This window comes from Neofelis nebulosa, chromosome 2 (assembly GCF_028018385.1).
Source record: "Neofelis nebulosa isolate mNeoNeb1 chromosome 2, mNeoNeb1.pri, whole genome shotgun sequence".
NCBI lineage: Eukaryota > Metazoa > Chordata > Mammalia > Carnivora > Felidae > Neofelis > Neofelis nebulosa.
In genome coordinates, this window is record NC_080783.1 from 201,496,170 (window position 1) to 201,518,333 (window position 22,164).

General features: G+C 40.0%; 1 protein-coding gene across 1 annotated transcript in view; it reads right to left on the bottom strand.

Annotated features, from left to right (window-relative positions):
- Positions 1–1,861: 1,861 nt before the first annotated feature.
- Positions 1,862–22,164, bottom strand: part of STX12 (syntaxin 12) — a 42,450-nt gene continuing 22,147 nt past the window's right edge. The window contains exons 4-9 of the mRNA XM_058718432.1: positions 17,471–17,608; positions 11,712–11,755; positions 10,289–10,394; positions 5,957–6,029; positions 4,670–4,752; positions 1,862–3,379 (exon numbers count right to left, since the gene is read on the bottom strand). Of these exons, the coding sequence (XP_058574415.1) occupies positions 3,287–3,379; positions 4,670–4,752; positions 5,957–6,029; positions 10,289–10,394; positions 11,712–11,755; positions 17,471–17,608 (537 nt within the window). The 3' untranslated portion in view covers positions 1,862–3,286. The remainder of the gene's footprint in view (positions 3,380–4,669; positions 4,753–5,956; positions 6,030–10,288; positions 10,395–11,711; positions 11,756–17,470; positions 17,609–22,164) is intronic.

The following is a 22,164-nucleotide window of genomic DNA, read 5'->3' on the forward strand; positions in this document are numbered from 1 at the left end:
CCTCTCTCTCTCTCTCTCTCTCTCTCACACACACACACACACACACACACACACTCTCTCTCTCTCTAAACATTAAAAAAAAACTTTGGTGACAGGTGGTAACGGTACCTTTGTGGTGACCATTTCATAATGTATATAGATATCAAATCACTATGTTATATACCTGAAACTTAGAATATTGTAGGTCAATTATGCTTCAATTTAAAAAACGAATGGAGGACACTTAGGGTGTTTTACTTTGCACTGATGCAATGGTAATTCCAATTTGATATTTTTGTCCAATGGTAGAAGGCAGTGTATCACCACCCCTTAGCAAAACAAGACAGGACAAAACATTCTCTGAAAGCAGGAGTCTAGCTGCTACCAAGTTCTTGTTCTGGAGCATTCCCAGATGAAGGGCCCAGAATGACGTTTCTACTTTACCCTATACAGTACTAGTTTTAATTCACTTGAGAGAATGGTAGTTCTGCTTAGTGTTTCTATAACATTCCATAAAGGAAGGAGAAAGGAGAAGAGAAAATGAAAATAATACAGAGACAAACAATTTGTTATGTTCAGGCCAAACCCCTGTGATCCTTATAATCAGAAAATTTTACAGCTGGAAGAGAGGTACTGAGAAAACTTGGGGCTCATACGTTAAAAGACTTGTCCAAATAACTACAGCGATTTAATGGCAGAGCCAAGATTCTTCAGTTTTTCTGTACTCCGGTCTAAGGGTTTTTGTTTGTTTAATGTTTGTTTTTGAGAGAGAGGGAGAGACAGAGCACGTGCAGGGGAGGAGCAGAGAGGGAGACACAGAATCGGAATCAGGCTCCAGGCTCCGAGCTGTCAGTGCAGAGCCCGATGTGGGGCTCAAACTCACAAACTGTGAGATCATGACCTGAGCCGAAGTCAGAGGCTTAACTGACTGAGCCACCCAGGTGCCCCTGTTTGTTAAGTTTATTTATTTTGAGAGAGAGAGAGAGCGCAAGGGAGGAGCAGAGAAAGAGAGATCCCAAGCAGGCTCTGCCCTACCAGTGCAGAGCCTGACATGGGGCTCAAACCCATGAACTGTGAGATCATGACCTGAGCAGGAATCAAGAGTCGGACACTTAACCGACTGAGCCACCCAGGCACCCCACTCGTCTAGTTTTTGACCTCCAAACTAATGGTTCTCAACCATGGTTACACATGAGAATTATCTAGAGCTTTTAAATGCCCAGGCTATATATACTCCAAGCTAACTGAATTAGAATCTTGTGGCAGGGGCACCTAGGTATCAGTATTTTTTAGTTTCTGATGGGAAGCCATGGTTAAGAACCACCATCCTAGACCATGATGCCCCCTTCCCCCCCCCCTCCCAAAGACAAACAAGGCACAGATAAGGATTCTGTGAACACGTTTATTAAGACCACCTACCACAACCTCTTGGCAACTACCACAAACTCCAGGCCATTTGAAATCTAGCCAAGGTCATATTTGCTACCCATGACCACTAGGTACCACGACCACTAGATTACATAGTATTATAGAACAGAACTATGATAGCTTCATTTAACCCAAACTGAAATTGTTTTTCACAATCAAGAATGTTTTCTTGCCTGAAATGTTACAAATGATGCATTCGAGTCCAGCTTTAATCTGGAGCTGAAGGGGCCATAATTGTAGAACCAAGCAATTAGCCCCGAAGCTGCTGCTTGGGCCACTGACACCGCAGTAGCTCCATTCTGTTTTCCAAGGAATGGGCAGCAGCGGCCCTTATTCCACCTCCAAACCAGCCCTCACCCGATCTCCAGCTTCTTGCAGGTCTCGACGTTTCTCAGGACAGCACATAACCTCATAGCTACTGCATCAGGACGTTAACTCATAAAAACTTACTACAAAAGTTTTTAAAATGTTTATTTGTATTAAGGAGTGCAAGAGTACAAAGAAACTTAGGCATTTGGGCCCTTGTTTCCCTACTATTCACATTAGTTTGGTAAAAGGAGATTAACATTAAAGGGAGTGGAAGAAATGAATATAAATATATCCAGGGTAGCCCAATCCTCTAATTCACTAAAGGATGAACTGAAATTGGCCCAAAACACATTTATGTGTGAGTCTACAGAAATTACATTCCCTTTAACTTCTCTAGACCTGTGTGGAAAAGGGAAGTGGACAACATTTATATTACAAGACAGCAATCTTTTATTGAAACATTTTTTTTTTTTTTTGTCTAAAACTACGCATGGAGATTAATCTCTTGTTCATAAATTAGGGTAAATCTAACATCACTATTCCAAACCAGTATTATTTACAAAAATGAACCTTTTCTGTATCACCAGGTTCATGGAAATAAATTTTAAACCAACTTCAGTCTAGCCTTTAAAAATCTTCCTGCCATCAAAAGGCCAGCAACCCTCATGGGTAAGGGGCAGCCTTCTGACAGCAACATTCATCATTCGCCAGGAATGTAGAACCACAAGTGAACAACAACAAAAAGTTTAAATCATTCCAAACAATTCCTATTTGCTTTCCAAAAGCATGCTTTGTCTAATTCTCCCTTTCTATACAGACATGGGGAGAGGGACCCCAGAGAGCATAGTAACGTTAATTAAATTAACCTCTTATAAAAGTGAACAAGATGGTTTAGTGTGTGTACAGATGAACTGCTGCGGATGACATTAGGAAACAATAAAGTAAACTTTAAGCCCCAGTAACAGGAACCCCAATAAGTGGCCAGCTCACATAGACACTTTTAATCTGGATCAAATGTGCAGTGTTTCACTTTCCAGTTAAATACACTGTCATAATCTTTCAAAGCAGAAAGAGAATAGGCTTCTTGGGAATTCAAATTAAAATGTTAAATAATAAAAAGTACTGGCTTATAATATAGTTTCTGACAGACTCCGCTGCACTGGGTGTCAGAAAGAAATTCTATCTCAGTTGCTAGTAAAAAGGTGAATCTAGTATACACACAAAATGACAATATTACAAGACTGTAGTGTCACCTGTCAAAACAAGAACATCTAGAATGGAATTTTCAGTAAACACTTGGGATGAAGGGTGATCAGAACACAAGAGAAAGCAAAATCCACATAAATTAATTCTGAATTTGAGAAATCAATAAAATGTATATGTAAATTGATAAATACTGTCTCCATAGGTCACTAATTCCAAGGACTAGTTAGTAGTTATTTTCTAACTAAATTATTACAGGACATTCTGGTGTATGCTCTCTTCTTGTGATCAGTTTGTTCTGGCAAGACTCCATGAAGCACGTGCCCTTGAAAACAGCTCAGCAGAAGGCGGCTCTGAGGCAATCACTTCATTTATAAATTTGCCAGATAATAAGTACCAAGATTACAATAATCACTGACAGGACAAGCACCAGGATACAGATCTTCTTGCGAGATTTTTTCTGAGGAGAAAAATATGTAAGGAGACACTCGTGAAACAAGTAAAATTCTTCTTATCTAAGACTCCAAGATGTTTCATAAATCTGCCTCCTTGTAATTCAAAATGAATTCTATCCATGCATGAATACGGAGAGAGGCATGCCCCAAATCTCGACAGTTATCAGCAGCAGGAGGCAACAGTACGAGTTCTAATTCCTAACACATTTTTGCAAAGGGATTGTTTATACCTCTGCTGCTAGGCATTAGTTGTAATAAAATAAGTTACTTGTGCATGTGTATTTTAATAAACGTTTTATGCCTGTTATAAAATTTTATGTTTGTTGTAAAAAAATACAGACAAGCAGAAAGAAAATAATCACCTACGGATAAAACTGCTGACATTTTGATTCTATTTCCTTTCCTTATGATCTTTTTTATCGATGCATATCGTTATTTGACAGAATTGGGATCATACTGTATGATGTTTTTCTCACTTAACATTTTAGCATAAAAATTTAATTCCCACACAATATAATATTGAGTGGATGTGTGTAATTTACTTCATAATTCCTTTACTGTTTGACACTAAAGTTGCCATCACTCAGTTTTTAAAAGGAAACACTATTATTAAATACAGATTTCTTTAAGAACATTTCTGGGTAAAATATAACTAACCCAGGAACATGGAAAATGGCTGAAATGCCGTCTATTTCTAAAAAGCGATATAGCACCAAACAGAGGAAATGAACAGTAGCTCCTTCAGCGTGTTTGAACAAAGATCCAAATAAATGTCACAAATCCGGAGTTTCAGCTAATATGTAAAAGAGTATCACTTCATACAAAGTACAACAATTAACTTCTACTTATTCATAGGAAAAGAACCCCCAAATGATAAACCCCTAATGATTCACAAATAGCAGCTGGAATCGATTTTATGTCCATCCTCTGTAGCAAGAGTCAACACAAAGTATCTGCAAAGTCCTACTTTGTACCTATTACTATACTAATCGAAACAAATTTTAGCTGCTCATAATATAAAATTAGCCCTATGCCAGATTTAGGTATCATGCTACCTTATGGGGTTAGCCTCGTAGCAGTGAAGCTCCTGTGTAAGTTTATTCAAGGTTTGATGTCTTTTTGTAGATTTCTCTGTGGAGGAAAATACTAAAAACGGAACTGGGACAGCAGTTATGACCACTTGCCTCCAGCTCAAGCCTAACAGGCAAAAGGTTGCAGCTGTTCTGAACGTGTCAATGAGCCGTGATGGCCCATAAATCTGCAGCACAGTGACTTTCTTTGGTACCTGCTTTTACCTGATAGTAGGCAGCTCGCTGTAACTGATCAGTGGCTCTTTCTACATGTACCTCTGAGCTTTCCACATTGGCTTCTATGCTGTCTGCAAAGAAAAAGAAGGGCAGTGGATGTTTTTACCACACTCGATGTTTCAAGATGGCAAATTAAACACACTCCTGATATTGTGGGTTCTGGTTTGACCACCATCTATCCAGCTATCCAGCCATGAAATCAAAAGTTACTAACTGGGTAAGAGAATAGCTCTATTCTTTGGAAATAAATAGTGAACTCTTTTTGTGGTAAAGGGTTATGAAGTATGCAACTGACCCACAAATGCTTCAGAAAAAATCGTGTATACACATATATATTTAGAGAGAAAGACTTAGAGCAAATATAAAGCAAATGGGGTAGAACGTTAATAAGAGGTAAATCCAGGTAAAGGTTACAAAAGAGTTCCTGTAGTATTTTTATTTTTGCAACTTTTCTAAACTTGAAATTATTTCCAAATAAAAAAGCTTAAAAAAAGAGTTACTAATCCCAAAATTGTGCAAGTTTCTGGAGATAAAAGCTGGGAAGCCAACAGCTATTTTCCTAAACAGCCAAAGACTTAAAAAGAGGCTATGGAGGGGCGCCTGGGTGGCTCAGTCGGTTGAGCGTCCGGCTTTGGCTCAGGTCATGATCTCACGGTTTGTGAGTTCGAGCCCCGAGTCGGGCTCTGTGCTGACAGCTCAGAGCCTGGAGCCTGTTTCGGATTCTGTGTCTCCTTCTCTCTCTGCTCCTCTCCTGATCACATTCTGTCTCTCTCTCGCTCAAAAATAAATAAACATTAAAAAATAAATAAATAAATAAAAATAAAAAGAGGCTATGGCGAGTTGAGCTGAGTACTCACGGGGGTCTCACTTTTGCATCTACATTTGACACTATAAGAGAAGGGCTAAGAAAATGAATTTAATAATTTTAATTTTTATTTATTAAAAAAAATTTTTTAAACATTTATTCATTTTTGAGAGACAGAGACAGAGTGCGAGCAGGGGAGGGGCAGAGAAAGAGAGGGAGACACAGAATCTGAAGCAGGCTCCAGGCTCTGAGCTGTCAGCACAGAGCCCAATGCGGAGCTCAAACTCGTGAACCATGAGATCATGACCTGAGCTGAAGTCGGATGCCCAACCGACTGAGCCACCCAGGTGCCCCAAATTTAATAATTTTTAAATGGCATTCCTAAATTCCTAAGACACATCTTACTGACTTCCTCATACACAAATACTACTATTAACTCACCTTATGGTAAAGGTATCAATGATACATACCAATTAGATCACCCTGATCATGGATCATCATGGCCAAATCTTTAAATATCTGATTGACATCCAAAATGTCAGCCTAAGGAACACAAAAAATAATTAATATTAGGCAACATGTTAGACAATTCAGTTCCTCTACTTAGCTAAAATTTTGGCTATAAACATAACACGTGTTTCTAAGGCTCATAAATCATGCTTTCTCCACAAACTGAAAATGAAAATAATGTTAATTAACATTTACTAAATGCCTACTATGTGCCAAGAACTATACCTGGTAGATAATTCAGCACAGACTCTTAGAGTCTGAATGTCAGCTAGAAAGGACCCACAGTCTTGCTGTGTGAAGTTAATCCTCCACAGTCTTGTACCATCTTGGGCCAGCCTCTCTAAAATGTGGATAATGATGGTACCCATCTCATACTAAAGCACAGAAGTACTAAATAAATTGATATAAAGTTCTCAGAACTGTGTGATAAGCATTTCATAAGTGTTAGCTATTATTAATCATTACTTAGTTGGTACCCATGACAACAAAATGAAACATATATTATCCCCATTGTACAGAAAACTGGGGCTCAGAGAGGTTTATGACTTGTCCCGAGGTCTCAAAGATAGCTAGTGGCAGAGCTGAGAACGAAAAGTTCATGATATTTTTATTATGTTACTATGCCTCTATGATATTTACATTAACTATTCAGTAACTGTATGAAGTCAAGTATCTCTGAGGATAATAAGGCTCAGAGAGGTTATATAACTGGTCACAAAGCTGGTCAGTGAGGAAACTAAGCATTGGGGCCAGAATATCTCTACAGCCTACGCTCTTTTTTTTTTTTTTCCTTATAAGTAGGCTCCAGGGAGCCCAGCATGGAGCCTATCACGAGGCTTGAACTCATGATTCTGAGATCAAGACCTAAGCTGAGATCAAAAGTCGGACGCCTACCTGACTGAGCCATCCAGGTGCCCCAAGTCCAGGCTCTTTCAATTGCAATATACTGCTTCTCGGAATGGCACGATAAAAAACAATGCCTTGAAAGCCATGACTTCCTAATCATAGCTTAGCAAGACTAGTTCTTACCAGCACCTCAAAACCTCAATTACTTGCTAAGAGTCTACTGTGGTTGGCACAGTCTGCTAGTTGCTGTAGATACAGAAAGACTCACTAGCTACTGGGGTGGGATGGAAGGGGGTGGGATCAGTACTTTTCTTTATAAGTCATTATATAGGAAGTGAGTAGTAAATAGTACAGTAAGGAGTGTAGAGAAAGGCTTGCAGAAGAAGTAGGACTTGAGTTGTACCTTAAAGCAAAAGAGAAGCCACATAAACAAAAAGTTAACAGAGTTAAAGAGCAAAGAGCTCAGTTTGGTTACAACACAGGTATGCAATTGTGATTTATAATAAGAAGTATATATTTAGTCTTCATCCTGTTCCTGGAGCAGAGCTGTTAAAACCCTTGAAATTTCCTGAGTGATAAGAGAGATAAAATTATCTCTCGTTATTCATAAGAAACCCCTTTCAACCACACCTGAGCTTATGTTAAGAACAAGGCTTTTGGGGGCGCCTGGGTGGCTCAGTCGGTTAGGCGGCTGACTTTGGCTCAGGTCATGATCTCGCGGTCCGTGAGTTCGAGCCCCGCATCGGGCTCTGTGCTGACAACTCAGAGCCTGGAGCCTGCTTCGGATTCTGTGTCTCCCTCTCTCTCTCTGACTCTCCTCGTTCATGCTCTGTCTCTGTCTGTCTCAAAAATAAACGTTAAAAAAAAAAAAAAAAAAAAAAGAACAAGGCTTTTGGAAAGCCCCTCAGGATGGGGGCTGGTTGCCAGGGGAACCAATCTTCTCATCAGAGGGGCTGGAGGTTGACTCAACCACCAATAGCCAAAGACTTAATCAACCATGCCTACATAACGAAGCCTCCACAAAAATACTAAACAGCAGGACTGAGAACACTGCTGGGTTGGTGAGCACAGAGGTCCTGGGAGAGTGGTGCACGTGGAGATGGCATGGAAGCTCCACACCCATTCCCCTGTGTATCTCTTCATCTGGCTGCTCCTGAGCTGTAACCTTTTATGATAAAGCAGTAACCTACTGTTTTCCTAAGCTCTAAGCTGCTCTAGCAAATTACTCAAAGCCAAGGCCATGAGAACCTCCAATTGACAGCCTGTCAGAAGCACAGGTAACAACCTAGACTTACAACTGGCTTCCCAAGCTGTGGAGAGGATGCAGTCTTGTGGGATTGAGCCCTTAACCTGTGGGATCTGATGCTAACTCCAAGTAGATAGTGTCAGAATTGGGTTAAATTGTAAAACACCCAGCTGGTGTTACAGAATTGCTTCATGTGGATAAAGCCCACGTTTGGTGGCCAGAAATGTTAGAAATGCAGTGTGAGAGTCGAGGAGACACATTGTTTCTCCATTAGAATAGGGTTTGTGGGGCACCTGGTGGTTCAGCCCGTTAAGTGTCCAACTTCGGCTCAGGTCACAATCTCACGGTTTGAGGGTTTGAGTCCTGCATTGGGCTCAGCACTGATGGTGCAGAGCCTGCTTGGGATTCTCTCTCTCCCCCTCTCTCTCTGCCCCTCCCCCACTTGTGTGCATGCGTGTGTGTGTGTGTGCGCACGCGCATGCGTGCACGCTCTCTCTCAAAATAAATAAATAAACTTAAAAAAAGAAAAAAGAATAGGGTTTGTACAGTAGATGTAGGAAATGACTGGAGAGGAAAATCCAGCCCCAGTTAAGGCATCTGGACTTAATGTTGCTGAATCTGTCAAGTGCCCACTATGCTCCTGACATCCACCACCTTACACTGCTTTCCTTAGCTCCATGTCTCACTCGACTCTCTGCTAGAACAGTATTTCTAATGTCAGAGAACCAAGTTGATGATTAGTTGTAGTAGGTGAAAAAGAGAAAAAATAAGACATCTTTGAAGACAATAAAATCATCACAGTTGAGGATGAATTGTTCCATCTCAACACAGACACTTAAAAAAAAATTAAAAAAGAAAATAAAAAAGTGAAAAAAATTACAAATAAAAATTAGTAAAAATTATATACGTGTGTGTGTGTGTGTGTGTGTGTGTGTGTGCGTGTGTCTCAGTCACTTAAGCTTCCAACTTCGGTTCAGGTCACAATCTCACCATTCATGAGTTCAAGCCCCATGTCAGGCTTTGTGCTTACAGCTCAGAGCCTGGAGCCTGCTTTGGATCCTGTGTTTTCCTCTCTGCCCCTCCCCCACTTATACCAAAAAAAAAAAAAAAAAAAAAATCCATGCCCAGGGCTTCTTGTGGATATCTGCCCATTTTTAACATACAAAAAATAGGAATTTCACAAAATCGAAACTAATAGTTGGTGGGTAAGGGAGGACAGCTGAGCGTTTGGAAAAAAAATCTCCAAGTGACACTAAGGTACAGTCAGAGTTCAGAGCCACTGCCACAGCTGAAGGTCATAGAGGCGCTCCAAGTTTCTCCTCTCTACAGCCCCCCTCTCCCCACTGCCCCCAGGGATGGCAGTCTTTTAGCTGCGTGGAGGAGAAAACTCCTTAAGTTTAAGAATATACTGGTCATGGGGTTGCTGTGGGTGGCTCGGTTGGTTGAGCATCCGACTTTGGCTCTGGTCATGATCTCCCAGTTTGTGAGTTCGAACCCCACACTGGTTCTCTGCTGTCATTGCGGAGCCTGCTTCAGATCTTCTGTCCCCCTTTCTCTCTGCCCTTCCCCCACTTGTGTGTGCTCATGCTCTCTCTCTCTCTCTCTCAAAAATAAATAAACGTAAAAAAAAAAAAAAAGAATATGCTGGTCACTACGTAAGTTAGGGTTAACCTGAAAATCAGGTAAGAAAGGCCTCAAGACCTTTCCCTCAACCCCCACCTCAAAAACTGTTCCTGTTTCTCTGCACTGAACTATATCCACAACCTGGGACTGGACTTTGGGAGGCACAAAAATTAAGCAAACTTTTTGGTCTGCCTTTATTCTGAGGTACTCAGATTAAGCAAAGGGGCTCTCTCCATAGACTCCTACCTGATCTGGAAGTTGACATAGAGGTCTAGGGGCAAAGTATTAACGAGCAATAAAATATATGTTTGCCTTGCTCTGTTCTTCATGCCTTGCTCTGTCGTTCTCGTGGATACCATGTACGATATGGTAATTGAAGAAAGGATTTGAGTCTTTTTGGGCACCGTGGCCGGTACTGTCGTAAGAGTAGTTCAAATTCGCCATGATTACACTGAGATATAATATACAAATCACATAAGGGCTCATTTCATGCTTTTTCATAATCACTGAGAGAAAATCCAGGTGGGTTAGAGTGCAGATACACGGAGTCAAACAAACATCACAACCTGGCTCTCACCTCCAGCTGCCGAATTGCTGTTTCTCTCTCTTTAATAAGTTCCAGATCCTGTTCAGTGATGGCCACCTCATCCTCCTGGCTCTGCATCTGGTTCCACTCCTCATGGCTGCAAGGAGACAAGCACATTAGTTGATTCCTCCTCTCTAAGGTGTACACGAGACGCCTACAACATCTCGACTACCAGCAGAGCCTATCCAAGGACACTACTAGGGCTCGAACGCCTCTGGTATCAATACAAAGTCCTTGAGGGCCATGTTCTTCCTATCTGGAGGCGAAGAGCTGATAACACCAAGAAAACAAAGTCTCAGCTCCCATGGGCAAAACAGAGATGAAGCAGGATTATAAGGGACGGGACTCCTTGCTGTTTTCCAGCTGGGGGTACACGTTCTGCAATCTTGCCAGGGCTTACTAGACAAGGAAAGCAGACAGAGACTTAAAGTCAATGAAGCATACTGGCCCATCCCCTCTCAAAGTGCAAGCTGTGTTGGTCTCCCGGGTACTAAATGAGTGGAGGAGAGCAGGCTAAGCGATCTGTCAGTGCTTTTCCAATTTGTCTAACAGAATCACATCCTCTGGTTTTCAGAAAATTCCTTGAGGTTATGCTTTGGGTTAAATGCCTCTCAAAAGAAAACTAAAATAAAAAGCTAGTGAAATGTTTTAACTCTTCTTTTCAGGTACCATATTTAGAAAAAAGGCACACTACATATTATACTAGACATAAAACACTTTGGAAATCCAGTATTAAGCATTTTCCCAATAGTAGGCATAAATCAGACATCATCTCCACAGTATTTAAAGGGTTTCCTCCATGCGCGAGAGATACAAAACTGAATAAAACAGATCCCACCAGGCACACCTTTGAGGTGCTCACAGTGTAGTGAGGAGAGACAGATACGTACCTATGATAAAGCATTTTAAGTTCTGAATACCACAAATACATTTCTATGCAATTGGTTAATTCAGTTTGGAGAAGTGAAAAAAGAAGATGTCTTTCAGGTGCAAATTGTTTGCTTTTTTTCTTGTACTGCTCCTAAAAGAATGAGTTGCTTCCGTTTTAGAGATGGGTAGACAGAGACCCAAGAACTTTGAAAAACTTAAATCTGAATTAGAGGTAAAATCCTAATCTGTAGATTCATGTGTTAATACTTACTCCTAGGGAGCCAAGCTCTCTTCCCAACACAAAGACATCAGGGATTCCTTTGGCTTTTTTATTCACCTTGAAATTATTCCTTCCCTAATTCAAAGATCTTAGAAAAGCCCACGGTTTTGACTTTTTAACTTTATTTGGTGGATTATAAATTACTCACCCCACATCTCCCTTTATTTTTCCTTCTTTTCTGTATTGTTTTTTTAAATTAGAGGGAAGTAAAACGTACAGAATCCCATCTCTACCAGCCAGCAGGCTGTATGGATAATTCCTTACCCATCAAATGAGACAAGCTGCTCCTCTCTTTGCCTCTCCTCCGCCTAGAAAGCAGATGGCATTATTGCTGCTGTTATCCAGAAATACGTCACAGACACACAAAACAATGCTTCCTTTCGCTACAGTATAAAGAAGCAACATTCCTTGGCTCCAACAGGATCTGTAAGATGACACAGGCCTCTGGCAATCTGTCTCGACTAGGAAATGATTGTGAAGTAGCTAAAAGCATATCTGGGCTCAGAACGGCACCCCTACTGAACAGGACAGAGAGAACATGGGTAGGAGAGAGGAGTCATGATAACCTATTTTACAATCTATATGGAGGCAGAATAAGGGAAAGAGTTTGAAAACTTGCAAGGAAACAAACTTTCACAACATGTGAAGATTTTTTTAAATGGACATTTATGGCATATCAGGCACTAAAGTGGCAGACTCAGTTCAAAAATCTGTCTAATGCATATATTAAAAACAAGAAAAGATTTTAAAAGAGCAATCTATTCCAATTAGAAAAATTGCCTTTTTATAATAGCAATAATTAAAAGAGCAAACAAAATGGAGAAAATTTCAAAATTCAACCCATCCAGAGGAACACTGTGAGGTTTTTTTGGTTTTTTTTTTTTAATTTTTATTCTTTCCCCAGATCAAGAAAGAAACAAAAACATTGCTAGTGTCCTCAAGCCTACCTATGTGCCCTTCTCCAATTACAAACCCCCTCCCTTGCCCTTAAAGTAATACTACCCTGACTTTATGGTGATCACTTTCTTGTATTTTTAATACAGTGATATGTATCCGTATTTAATATCATTTTACCTGATTTTGAACTTCACATGGAGTTACACTGTTTGTATTCTTTCATGCTTTGATTGGATCACAACCAGATTGTGCCAGATCCATTCCTGATGCTGAATGTAACTGTGGTTCATGCATTTCCTTACTTAGCTGTATATTATAGTATGTGAACACACCATAATGCATTTATCTGTTCTACAACAGATGGACATTCGGAGGTTTCCAATTTTTGACTGCTACAAAAAATGCTGCTGTGAACATTCTAATACATATATCCTGATATAAAAATTTACAGTTTTCTCTAGGATAGAACTGATGTGTTCTGAAGTTACAGGCAAAGTGTTTTCCAGGGGTTGCTTCACTTCAGACTATAACTGGCCAGGTAGGAATGTTCCTGTTGTATCGTATCTATAACAACTACCCTCAGTGTTCACAGAACTTAAAATTTTTGCCCTACTTTTGGACATGAAATAGTACCTCATTGTGGTTTTAATTTGCAGTTTCATAACTACTGAAGAAGTTGAGTACCTCTCCATTTGACCATTATTTAAAATAATACTAAGATGTTATTTGCCATTTTCACTGTGTTGATGTTTACACTCATGGAACAAAAACAATGGTGGATAAAACTGCTGGCATTTTAATGCGAATGCAAGGCAGTGGCACCAAACTGCACTACTGTTATTGTATTCTTCATCACTATACACAAAAAAGCCAGTTCGTCCTTAATGAAGCCATTAAAATTATAAACTAAGTATATCTCAAGACCTCAATACAGGTCTTTAAAACATTCCGTATGAGACCTGAAGTACACACAAAGCACTTCTGTGCTGTACAGAAATCCAATGCTTGTCTCCAGGAAAAGCACATGTGTAATTGAGCTGCTGGCTGAACTAGCTACTTCCTTTTAGGGGACATCATTTTACATATTTAATATAATTTATATATAAAACTGTTACAAACTTTAAAAAATATGTAAACTTTTAATAAAATTTGTCTATATATATAATTACAAACTTCTGTATGTGTGATATATGTATAACAACCTATGGTTATTCACATGGGTATTTGGCAGATAAGTTCTTTTTTTCTTTTTTTATGTTTATTTACTTTTTTTTTTTTTAATTTTTTTTTTTTCAACGTTTTTTATTTATTTTTGGGACAGAGAGAGAGACAGAGCATGAACGGGGGAGGGGCAGAGAGAGAGGGAGACACAGAATCGGAAACAGGCTCCAGGCTCCGAGCCATCAGCCCAGAGCCTGACGCGGGGCTCGAACTCACGGACCGCGAGATCGTGACCTGGCTGAAGTCGGACGCTCAACCGACTGCGCCACCCAGGCGCCCCTATGTTTATTTACTTTTGAGACAGAGAGAGACAGAGCATGAGCGGGGAGGGTTAGAGAAAGGGAGACACAGAATCCGAAGCAGGCTCCAGGCTCCGAGCTGTCAGCACAGAGCCCGATGCGGGGCTTGAACTCCCAGACTGTGAGATCATGACCTGACCTGAAGTTGGATGCTGAACCAACTGAGCCATCCAGGCGCCCCTGGCAGATAAGTTCTTGAAGATAAACAATGTAAGCTTGTCACCTCAAGGACAACAACGGACAGTGTGTGTTGCCAGTGATAAAAAATCTAGCTTCCAGGGGCACCTGGGTGGCTCAGTCAGTTAAGCATCCAACTCTTGATCGCAGCTCAGGTCACGATCTCATAGTTTGTGAGTTCCAGCCCCTGATCAGGCTCTGTCTGAGCTGATAGCGTGGAGGAGCCTGCTTGGAATTCTTTCTCCCTCTCTCTGGCCCTACCCAACTTATGCTCGCTCGCTCTCTCTCTCTCTCAAAATAAATAATAAACTTAAAAAAAATCTAGCTTTCAAATAAAAAAACCAGAATGCTGGAAAATTTGTATCTACCACTTGTGAACTTAAGAGTTTCACAACTCTCTCAAAGTCTCTTAAAGATTTTTCTGATAAAACTGAAGATAACTATATTACTTTTTGATATTGTATACTGAAGTATATCAACATTTGGAAGACCTGCATAACTTGGGGAATCAATATCTTCCAAATGATAAATACATGATATAAAAATCATATGTGGATAAAAGATCCAATCAAAATACAAAACAGACCAACACATTTGGATGTACCAGAGTACATCCAAAAGCAGTTATTTTTAATGAAAATCTAATTTATATTTATGTTAATATGTAATGGGTTTATTTTTGGAAATGAATAAACATTTTTAAAACTTCACAGTTTTAATTTCTAGTATTTATCAGTAGATACCATTCATACAAATAAAAGCTCTCTGGCGTCCCTAAAAATTTTAAGTGTAATATAGGGTCCTGAGATCAAAAAGTCTGAGAAACCACTGCTCTATTGGGTTGTATCTTTTTCATATTGATTCATGGGAATTCTTTCTATATTCTGGTTACTACTAATCCCTTGTCAGGTATACATATAGTAATATCTTCTCTCTGTTTGTGGTTTGTCTTTTCACATATTTACCACTTTCTTTGCTCTTCATTCCTTTCTGCTTTTCAGACTTTCCATCTGAGCTCACCGTCCTTCTCCCTAAAGTACATTTTTTAGAATGTTAAGGTGTGCTGAGAGTAAACTCACTTTTGACTGAAAATGTCTTTAATTAGCCCTCATTCTGGATATGTATTTTCACTGGGTTTAGAATCCTACGTAGGCAGTTATTGTCCTTTAGGACATTAAAGACAGTCCTTAACTGGCTTCCACTGTTGATATTGAGAAATCAACTGCCAATCCGACTACTGCATCTTTGAAGGTATTCTATAGTTTCCCTGGCTATTTTTACAATTTTCCTTTTTCTTCGGAGTTCTGAAGTTTCTCTCTGATGTATCTACATGCAAGTCTTTTATTTATTCGTTTTGAGATTTGTTTGCCTTTTTGAAACTGAAGATTAGTGCCTCTCATAAGTTCTAAAATATTACCAGCCATTATCTCTTCAAATATCACCTCTGTTCTAAGTTTCCTCCGCTCTTACTCTGAAACTCCAATTAAAACTAGGTTAGATCCTTCACTTCATTCTCCATTTCTCATAATCTTTCTTCCTATTTAACTTCTTAACCCCGTCCTACATGCTAATACATAATATCGTAAGATAGAAAATATCAGGGCACCTGGGTAACTCAATTGGTAGAGAGTCCAACTTCGGCTCAGGTCACGATCACAGTTCGTGAGTTCAAGCCCTGCATCTGTGCTGTGCTGACAGCTCAGAGCCTGGAGCCTGCTTCGGATTCTGTGTCTCCCTCCCTCTCTCCCACTGCCCTGCTCATACTCTGTCTCTCAAAATGTGAATAAACGTTAAAAAAAAATTAAAAAAAAAAGATAGAAAATATCTTCTATTTTCTAGTTAAATCATCAATCAAGTTTTTAGTTTCCATATTTTTCAATTCTAGAAAATATTCTGACTCTTTTCCAAAGTTTTGTACAGTTTCCTGCTTCCTGTAGATGTTTTCAAAATTCTTTTACTTTGGGGCACCTGGGTGTCTTAGTCAGTGTCCGACTTGGGCTCAGGTCATGATCTCACGGTTTGTGGGTTCAAGCCCCGCCATTGGGTTCTGTGTTGACAGCTCAGAGCCTGGAACCTGCTTCGGAATCTGTGTCTCCCTCTCTCTCTCTGCCCCTCCCCCACTCGTGCTCTGTCTCTCTCTCTCAAAAAGAAAAACATTAGAAAAAAAATAATGACTTAAAAATTTTTTCTTTTATTTCTTTAAACCCAGTAAGTTACAGTTATCTTCTAATTCTAATATATGAAGTCTCTGTAGGTCTATTTCACCTCACTGTTGTTCCTCCTAGTTCTTGTTCAGAGTTACTTCTTTGTGTACTTGGTTATTTTTAACCCAGTGCTGGTCATTATGCTACAAAAATTGTTTGAGGGTATTCTTCCAGGGTTAGGCTTATCTAACAAGAAAGGATGTGTCCTCGCTTCTGCCTGGCACCTACGTACTCTACCATTGCAGAACCACTTGAAGCTTGAGGCTTTGGGGCCATTCATGTAGTATGAATTTGGGCAGTAAACTTGCTTCAAGGTTCCTTTGTGCTACAACTTATTGTCTGAATGTCCCCTCTCCCCTGCTGTCCTCCACCACCTGCTCAGCTCAGTGCTAATGCAATCTTTTTGTGGGAAAGAAGGGCTTACTTTTGGCATACCCATCCCGAAAAGAATATGGCCTTTTAGGGTCCAGTTTAATTGGAGCAGCACCTTCTTTTAGATTCCCCACCTTGTGTGTACTCTGGGTTTTGACTTTTGTTCCCCCTCAGGCCATAAAAACATCAAAATTGAAGTTCAAGTTTGTCGTCCATAAATGTACTCCATGCAAAAGCAGTTTCAGTGCTCAGCTTACCTCTCTCTATGGATTCTCACCTTCTCTTAGGTTTTGACCTTAATATTTTCGTGACTCTTTTATACTTCTGATAAAATTTCGTATTAGTTCATTTCAAAGAGAGGTCTAGTCCAAAAAACCTTGCCTGCTATATTCTAGAAAATAGATTCATTTTCTTCTTTTTTTAAGTCTTTAAGACAAATATAATAGCAAAGAAATTACATGCAATTCTACCTGTCACTTTTTCAAAACTTTGTGCATATTCCTTTCTGGTCTTTGACCATACGCATACATATTTTATTTTAGTTTTTATTTTAAGTAGGCTCTTCACCCAACGTGGGGCTTGAACTTATGACCCTGAGATTGAGAGTCACATGCTCTACTGACTGAGCCAGCCAGGCACCCTGCATACATATTTTGTATATAGGTTGTACCAATCTGGCATTTTCATAGCAGCTAATGTCTCTGTTTATTATCATTGAGGTGTGTGTGGGGGGGGAATGGGGATAATAAAAGCTAATGGTCAAAATGGTCAGAGTCAGGAGGAAAAAAAAACCCAACAACATGGAAAAGAACATCATGAAATTGCAGAGGTCTTCTTTTGGGAATAAACTTACCGAGAGACGAGATCCAGCTCTTGCTCTGGCAATACTCTCCTTTTCTTTTTCAGATACCCTTCTCTGCACAGCCTGGAAATTATTTAAGGCTGCAGAGAAGTCATTCATGAGGCGTTCTTTCTGAAGTTTCTGCTGGCGCTAAGGAAATAAATAAGGACTTGAAATTTCACATTAACCCTGAATAATTTGGTTTTAATTCCCATTAAAAGCAAAACTAGTCCCCCTCAAAATTTCTAACCAAAAAAATTACCATAAAATAAGGTCTTCCTTAAATGAATACATTTGTTCTTTGCTAATTTAAATCCCTCATGAATACCATAGGCCAAGTTTGAATTTTCCTTCTTTCCTCTGACAAACCTGGAAACTGTGTGTCATTTACCTTGTAAGGTAATTTCAGAGAGAATTGCAATTGAGAATTTTGGTTCCCTGGAGAATCTAAAAGCGGAATAAATAACTTTAGGCCCAGAATGAACCCCAAAGAGATTGTTTTATGTTAAAACTATTCATCTATATGGAGTACATAGCTTCCCCCCACCCAACTATGATAATCATTTTCCTTTATACTGTAATGAGGCTTAAAATCTTTGAGAACCTGAAAACTACTTTATTACAGGCTCTCTTTGCTAAGCTTACTGATTCTATGTCTCAAAAAACACATACTGAAAGGACTTGCTATGTGCTGAGAACACAGAAGTAAAAACTCATCCCTGAGCTCAAACGGCTTACCATCTACTTACAGATAAAGGATACAGACACACAAGTCACAACTCATTATAAATAACTGCTATAATCAATGAATACTATAGGAGTTCAGAGGCAGGTATAATCAGTAAGAACTCAAGTGGTCAAAGATAAATGGCAAGCTAATCAGTTTGGGATTCAACTTCTGAAGAACACAGAGCAACAAAAATGTCTGAGCAAGAAACGTTGATGGGTACAAAATGATAATTTAGAAGAAAACGTAGTCTGCCACGGTGTACAAGATGGGATGGAAAAAAGAAACAAGTCAAAAAGAGTATTGCAATATTCTAGGTTAAAGGTTAGGAGGACATTGTATCAGTAATGGGAACGCAAAGACATGAGTTTAATAAATTTTATGAGTTAGTGACTGGCTGTGCAGCAAGGGGTTAAAGTCAAGAATGACTCAAATATCACACATGGGAGAGTTATGGTAATACTGAAAGCAAATTTAGATGAAGAAAGTTTCTCCTTTTGTGGGATTTTTTATTTTCACATAAACATTATAACAATAAGTGGGAAAAGCCATAATTCCCTAATCTCACTATCCAAAACTAATTTTTTTTCTTTTTTGAGTAGGCTCCATGCCCAACGTGGCACTTGAATTCACAACCCTGAGATCACGAGTTGCATGCTCCACCGACTGAGCCAGCCAAGGTGCCCCATAAAAATACTATCTTTAAGTATATCATAAACATTTTCCATGTTATCATACTCTTCATAATTATGGTCTTCGTTACATAATATTCTACCAAGTTGATCTAGTAAATTTTATGTAAACATTCCTTCTAGATTGTTCCCAGTTTTTAACTATTATAAATAAAGTTAATGTGAGCCCCGCTGTAAGTGCTAATATTAATACAGTGTTTACAATGTATCAGTATGGTTATAAGTACTTTACATAATAACTCACTTAATTCATACAACAACCTATAAATTAGGTACTATATATATTTTACAGATCAGAAAACCAAGGCACAGAGAAGTTAACAATTTGCCTAGGATCACACAGTCAGTAAGTGGAAGGGGTAGACTGCAAATCCAAAAAAATCCGTCTCCAGACTATAGTTTTTTTTCTTCAAACTTTTTTCCTTAGGATAAATTTGCAAGAATGGGAATATTAGGTGAAAAGGCACAAACTTCTTTATGACAATAAGTATTATCAATCAGCTTAGTTAAGGGGTTTGGGTCAAATGGGAGGAATTCAGTATAAGACAACACATAATTTTTGATGAAAGCAGATTAAAGTGGGATATTAGAACAGGAATTGGCAATATGGGCCTAGTCCTTAGAGGTTAGGGGCTAGGGCTGGGAAAAGATCTGGGGGTCAAGTTCATAAAGGTCACAGAGAGCTCATAAAAGTAGATAAGCCTCTTGAAGGAGAAAGCAGAGGCTAAGAAAATTAGAGGGTCAATGGCAGAGCCTTGGGACATGCCCACTTCTAGGAAGACGGAGAGTCAGAGAAGGAGGCTGAGACTCCATCTAGGGAAAGAGAAAAGAAGCCAGCAAGGGATACCAGAGTTGGGGGACAGACTGAAAGGGGATCGTGGAAAGAAGAAGAAAGTTTCAGTATAGGCAAGATGGGCTGTTTCAAATGAAACAGAAGAGTGACTAAACTCTCCAAAAAAAGCCGGCGGGGGGGGGGGGGGGAGGGGGTGGTGCCTGGGTGGCTCAATCGGTTAAGCGTCCAACTTCGGCTCAGATCATGATCTCTTGGTTTGCAAGTTCAAGCCCCACATTGGGCTCTGTGCCGACAGCTCACAGCCTGGAGCTTGCTTCACAGTCTGTGTTCCCCCCTCTCTCTGTCCCTCCATGCTCATGCTCTCTCTCTTTCTCTCAATAATTAATAAACATTAAAACAAAAATAAAAGAAAAAAGGGGGTAGGCACCTGGGTGGCTTAGTCGGTTGAGCGTCCAACTCTTGATTTCAGTTCAGGTCATGATCCCAGGGTCGTGGGATTGAGCTCCGTTATCAGGCTCCATGCTGAGCACAGAGCCTGTTTAAGATATTCTCTCTCTCCCTCTCTCCCCCTGCCCCTCTCCCCTGCTCGTGCTCCCTCTTCTCTCTCTAAAATTAAAAAAAAAAACAAAACTCAAAAAAGGCCACTATATTTGGCAAATAGAAGATCACTGCTGATAGCACATAAGGGTGAAAAAAGACCGAAAGCAGGATATATGGTCTGATACACAGAACTGCAGCAAAAAGATGGTGGTAAGGCTAAGACTGATGAGATGAAAAAAGAATCGAAAGGGAAAAGGGTATTCAGCACAACAGGGGAAGGGAATCAAGGAATTACAATTGTAGATCTATTTTGTGTTCCTAGTGATCCAAGATAATGGAAGGGAACAACAGCATGCATGATCCAAAAATAACTTCTTTTTGATTTTGAAATACACTTAACCCTTTTTTTTTTTTTTTTTTGGTAGCAGATTTAACTATTTTTGTTTAGGCTACTATTTAACTTTTCAGTACTTTCAACACTCAGCTTTCATCAAACCCTTAGACTCCTTTTTCATTACTACTAAAACCATCCACAAGCCCAGCTGGGAAGAGGAAAGGGGTAATTTGGGAACAATATGGGGATATTGGACGGCAAGGGGAACTGGTCCCTAAGTGAAATATCAGTATGAGTAACAACTGAGCAGCACACACAAGGATAACCAAAGCTGATTACATTAAGATCACTTTTTATCGTAGCTACTTTGTAGCACGACAAAGCATCTAGTCTTGGCTCCTCTCCTGTGCAAGGGGGCGCCAAAACTCCAAAGACTAAACACAGGCTTCAGGTATGGGTTAAACTAACATTTTCAAGCTTTTTTTTTTTTTTAATTTTTTTTTCAACGTTTTTTATTTATTTTTGGGACAGAGAGAGACAGAGCATGAACGGGGGAGGGGCAGAGAGAGAGGGAGACACAGAATCGGAAACAGGCTCCAGGCTCTGAGCCATCAGCCCAGAGCCTGACGCGGGGCTCGAACTCACTGACCGCGAGATCGTGACCTGGCTGAAGTCGGACGCTTAACCGACTGCGCCACCCAGGCGCCCCTTACATTTTCAAGCTTTTTGATGGAGACATGCAGTAAGAATGAGACATCTTGAGGGGGGGGACCTGGGTGGCTCAGTTAGTTGAACATCTGACTCTTGATTTCCACTCAGGTCCTGATCTCATGGTTCATGAGTTCAAACCCCCTATCTTGGCTCTGCAATGACAATTCAGAGCCTGCTTGGGATTCTCGCCTCTGTCCCTCCCCAGCTCATGCGTGCACCCCACCCCCCCACTAGCACCTCTCTCAAAAATAAATAAACATAAAAAAAAAAAAAGAAGAATGTGACATCTTGACCTACTACCATATATACACATATGTATGAAATAGAAGCTTCCTGTAATATATATTTCCCTTTATTACATGGCACACATGTTTTTTCATGTTTTAAGTAATTAATTAATTTATTTTTAAATGTTTATTTTTGAGAGATGGAGCACGGGGGAGGAGCAGATAGAGAGGGAGACACAGAATCTGAAGCAGGCTCTGCGTTGACAGCAGAGAGCCCAACGCAGGGCTTGAACTCACGAACCATGCGATCATGACCTGAGCTGAAGTCAGACACTTAACCAACCAAGCCACTCAGGTGCTCCTATTTTTGAGAGAGAGAGAGAAAGAGCATGCATACATGTGCTCTAGTTGAGGAGGGGTAGAGAGTGAGGGGGACAGAGGATCTGAAGCAGGCTCTGTGCTGATGGCAGAGAGCCTGATGCGGGGCTTGAACTCAAGAACCGTGAGATCATGACCTAAGCCACAGTCAGATGCTTAACCAATTGAGCCACCCAGGTACCCCTACATGGTATACATTCTGATATTTCTACTCTATTTCATTTTTAAAAACATTTTTAATGTTTATTTGCTTTTGAGAGAGAAAGAGACAGAGAGACAGAGGCGTGAGTCAGGGAGGGGCAGA